Source organism: Hyla sarda, chromosome 3 (assembly GCF_029499605.1).
Source record: "Hyla sarda isolate aHylSar1 chromosome 3, aHylSar1.hap1, whole genome shotgun sequence".
Classification (NCBI taxonomy): Eukaryota; Metazoa; Chordata; class Amphibia; order Anura; family Hylidae; genus Hyla; species Hyla sarda.
This window is the reverse complement of record NC_079191.1, coordinates 91,911,529-91,916,141: the sequence shown is the minus strand read 5'-3', so window position 1 is coordinate 91,916,141 and position 4,613 is coordinate 91,911,529. Positions and strand designations below refer to the sequence as shown.

The following is a 4,613-nucleotide window of genomic DNA, read 5'->3' as shown; positions in this document are numbered from 1 at the left end:
TTTTTATTTGCATTGTATATATATATATATATATATATATATATATATATATATATATATATACAGCAACAGAAGAATGCAGCAGCACACTGCCAGCACAAGGATATAGGTGCAACATGAATATGCAGTTAAAACATGGAGAGCTATACAGCTATGGTGTAATAGATGCAAATGTGAAACTATGAAATAGTGAGGCACTTAGCTCGCAAATTTGTCTCCGCCGGCGGTCAAATAGCTTGGACCGTCCCACCGCGATAAGGTAGCCTCCTGGGACGGACCCTACACTGTGAATATGCCTTTGTCTGTATATATATATATATATATATATATATATATTATATTTATTTAAGTGTGTATATATATATACATATATATATCTTCAATAAGAGACACAATTATAGACCGGTAAGTTTAACGTGCATTGTGGGTAAATAGTTTGAAGGACTTATACGGGATTACATACAGGAATACATAGGGGATAATAGTATTATAAGTGATAGCCAGCATGGGTTTACTAAGGATAGAAGTTGTCAAACCAATCTAATTTGCTTTTGTGAAGAGGTGAGTAGAAGCCTTGACAGAGGAATGGCTGTGGATATAGTGTTTCTGGATTTTGCCAAAGCGTTTGATACTGTCCCTCACAGACGTCTGACAGGTAAGTTAAGGTCCTTGGGCTTGGAAACTTTAGTTTGTAACTGGATTAAACACTGGCTCATGGATCGTACCCAGAGAGTGGTGGTCAATGATTCGTACTCTGATTGGTCCCCGGTAATTAGTGGTGTACCCCAAGGTTCAGTACTGGGCCCGCTGTTGTTTAATTTATTTATCAATGATATAGAGGATGGTATTAACAGCTCTGTTTCTATCTTTGCAGATGACACCAAGCTTTGTAGCATGGTACAGTCTATAGAGGATGTGCATAAGTTACAAGATGACTTGGATAGACTAAGTGTCTGGGCATCCACTTGGCAAATGAGGTTCAATGTGGATAAATGTAAAGTTATGCATCTGGGTACTAATAACCTGCATGCATCGTAATGTCTTAGGGGGGATTAAACTAGCAGAGTCACTGGTAGAGAAGGATCTGGGTGTACTTGTAGATCACAGACTACAGAATAGCATGCAATGTCAGGCTGCTGCTTCCAAAGCCAGCAGGATATTGTCATGTATCAAAAGAGGCATGGACTCAAGGGACAGGGACATAATACTCCCCCTTTATAAAGCATTGGTACGGCCTCACCTGGAATATGCTGTTCAGTTTTGGGCACATGTTCATAAAAGGGACACTGCGGAGTTGGAAAGGGTGCAGAGACGTGCGACTAAACTAATATGGGGCATGGAACATTTTAGCTATGAGGAACGGTTAAAGGAGTTACAATTGTTTAGTCTTGAGAAGAGACGTTTAAGGGGGGATATGATAAACGTATATAAGTATATTAATGGCCCATACAAAAAATATGGAGAAAAACTGTTCCAGGTTAAAACCCCCCAAAGGACGAGGGGGCACTCCCTCCGTCTGGAGAAGAAAAGGTTTAGTCTAAAGGGGCGACACGCCTTCTTTACCATAAGAACTGTGAATGTATGGAACAGTCTACCTCAGGTACTGGTCACAGCAGGAACAATTAATAGCTTTAAAACAGGGTTAGATACATTCCTGGGACAAAATAACATTAATGCTTTTGCAGAATTATAAAACTACATCCCTTCCCCTTATCCCCTTACACCCTTCCCTTCAATTCCCTGGTTGGACTTGATAGAGGTATGTCTTTTTTCAACCATACTAACTATGTAACTATGTAACCATAAGTATCCTTTTATGCTTTTAGCTACACCAAATGCTAATTTACTCAATTTTTAAGCAGATTGTATGTTAATTGGTGTTTTTCTAACAGAAAAATATAAGTAAGGGTATGTTCACACAGACAAAAGATGCACCCATGTGAAGTGCTACACAGCAGCTTTTTTCGAGCTGCAGGCAGTGTGGGAAAAGGGTGCCCTAAAGCTTGTCACTTCTTTTTTAAGAGATTCCATGGCACCAATGGAAGTAAATAGTGCAAGGGTTTTTTAGATGATTCTGAGCTGTTTTTGACACAGAAATCAACACGTTTTCAAAACAGTGCATCTTTTGTCTGTGTAAACATAACATAATAACAATACCCAAATCCATTGCACTAGTGGACTGAAATACAGTTTACCATACAATTTGTTCATTATGATATTCCTTGTGCAATATATACTGTATATATATATATATATATATATATTACACAAAATTTACACTTTCAGCCAGATAACTATCCACAAATAAAAGCTTTTCTACCATTTGTGAAACATTCAGAATATACACACTCTAATGACTTGTTTATGGAGCGATAAACTGAGGTTCCTACAAAACCCAGGTCTCCCTGTACAGAGTGTCCTAAACATACTCAATAATACATACTGTGGATCAAACCATGGAGTATAGTAATTATTCTATATATAAAAGAAAGGAGCAGGATGTAATCTCTAGTGTGAACATGCTGTTGGAATGCTATTGGTATGTACAGTATACATTTTGTAGTGACATCTCACTTTGTATTACCCCCAAGTCTATCTGTAGCTAATGTTACAAAACTGTGCCACTTAAATTTGCAAAACAGCCTGAGAGATTTATATATCTCCCTATATCTGAGCCCATATAGATATGGAGAAATACCCTTTGGCAAGACAATTAGAACATTACAAATGGTCAATGTGATCAGTATTCCAATCTTTAGACCTATAACGTGATTCATGTATAATAAGGATTCTGCCAACAGAAGAAGAAGAGGACAAAAGTAGAACCCTAGGATGACATGATGCATCAAGAACGTGACGCTGGCCCTGGAAGAAACACCTTTCCACAAACCACTTTCTCTGGTTTTGTAACACAGGAATATGTAGCAGCACAAAATCATTGAAAAGAATAATAGAAAACATACAATAAAAAGAATATGGAACAGCCTTATTGTTTGGTCACCATGTAAGGTCATAATAAGTATGACTGGAAGAGAACACAAATCATATTGGCATGGAATAGGTTCTTGAGTAAAGTACAAGCCTAAAAACAAGATGCCAGCAAAGAGGTACGAGGAGAACCATAGCAAGACAATCATTTTTTTAGTTCTTGATGGAGGGACGAGGATCAAGTAATGTAGAGGCCACAGAATGGCCAGGTACGTGTCCACCACCATTCCTCCTGCCGTTAGAACTCCACCGCCGTAGGTTGCAGCCAGTAAAAATAGAAGCAGTGCACACACATGCTTAGGGATATGTATGTTGATCATGTTACATATTGTGCTGATAGTGTACAAAAACAGATATATTAAATCTGAAACCAGGGCATTTCCAAGGAGAAGGAAGCGAGTTTCCTTACGCAGACTAAAGTTGGAAAAGATAGAGAACAGAATAAGAGGTGTCACTAGAATGGCAGCCACAAAGCAGATGGTGGTTGGAAGCAGAAACATCTTCATTTCTAGGTGAAAGGGAAGGAACGCTGATTCTGGATGCCAACTGTGATATAGGCTGGCCACATTTTGGGAGAAATTGTCCACATCTCTTTGAGATATCAGTGATACAGCACAGCCCGAAGAGTTCATGTCCGTTCCTTAGATCCAGGGGTCCCCCAGAAGAACAATGTCATTTGGATTAATGCTCATGTCCAAAAACCCAGATTCGAGGCACAAACATCCTGTTAGCGTTGAAAATGGTTTAATACATATTCACAAAGGTAGGAATCCCACAGCAGCGTGTCTGCCTGTTGCTTCCCGTCTCTGTCTGTTCCATCCACTCTCACATTGAAGCAACAGATGGGATATCTGCTTGACCAAGCACATCACTGAGTGCATATAGAACAAGATGTTCATGCTCAGCCATAAACCAGACTTAACCTAAACTTTTAGCAGTTTCTGGTCATGGCGTATCGATTGTATCTCCTGCACCTGTCATCATAATATCTGATGATAAGAAGAAACATATAGAACTGAAGAAGCTGACTGCTTATGATAGAGATGCCTGTACTTTGTACCTACATAAACATCTATAGCAACAACTGAAATGAAGCGTGCCCTTTTACGCAAGATAATGCAAAATTTCAAGTCTGTATTATCTTTCCATTCTCTGCATTCATCAGTGTTAAATGGCTTTATGTAGAGAGTAAATAGAGGAAAACACATCTGTTCTTCCTGCTGACCATAAACCTGCTATCATGCTTATTTATACCCCATAAAGTCTTGAAAATCATTTCTCAATTTTTTTCTTTTTATAACAAACAGATTTAAGCAGATCAATATACAACACCAAACCACAAACATTTTATTATTTCCCATGCTTTACCTTTACTTTGGACTTTAATACCACTTTTAATACTTTGCATTCTTCTGTCATTCCCGAATAAGAGAAATTTCACAGAAACAAGAGTAACCTTTTTTCATATAAGGACACTAGGTCAAAAAAAATCTTTCTCAAGAGATTATACATTTTGACACAACTTTTTCAGAAAGCAAAAATTCAACATATCAAAGATGTAGAAACACCAATAAGGGCCCCATGAGACAGGGCGACATTATCGATCAAAAAGGCCAATATGGTCT

General features: G+C 38.2%; 1 protein-coding gene across 1 annotated transcript; it reads right to left on the bottom strand.

Annotated features, from left to right (window-relative positions):
* Nucleotides 1–2,570: 2,570 nt before the first annotated feature.
* On the bottom strand, nucleotides 2,571–4,399 carry LOC130360979 (probable G-protein coupled receptor 148). The gene has a single exon (XM_056563539.1). The coding sequence runs from the start codon at nucleotides 3,618–3,620 to the stop codon at nucleotides 2,571–2,573; it is 1,050 nt and encodes a 349-aa protein (XP_056419514.1). The 5' UTR covers nucleotides 3,621–4,399.
* Nucleotides 4,400–4,613: the final 214 nt, after the last annotated feature.

Excerpts from the sequence above, each read along its gene's own strand:
- LOC130360979 (XM_056563539.1), bottom strand. The coding sequence starts at position 3,620 with ATGAACTCTTCGGGCTGTGCTGTATCACTGATATCTCAAAGAGATGTG.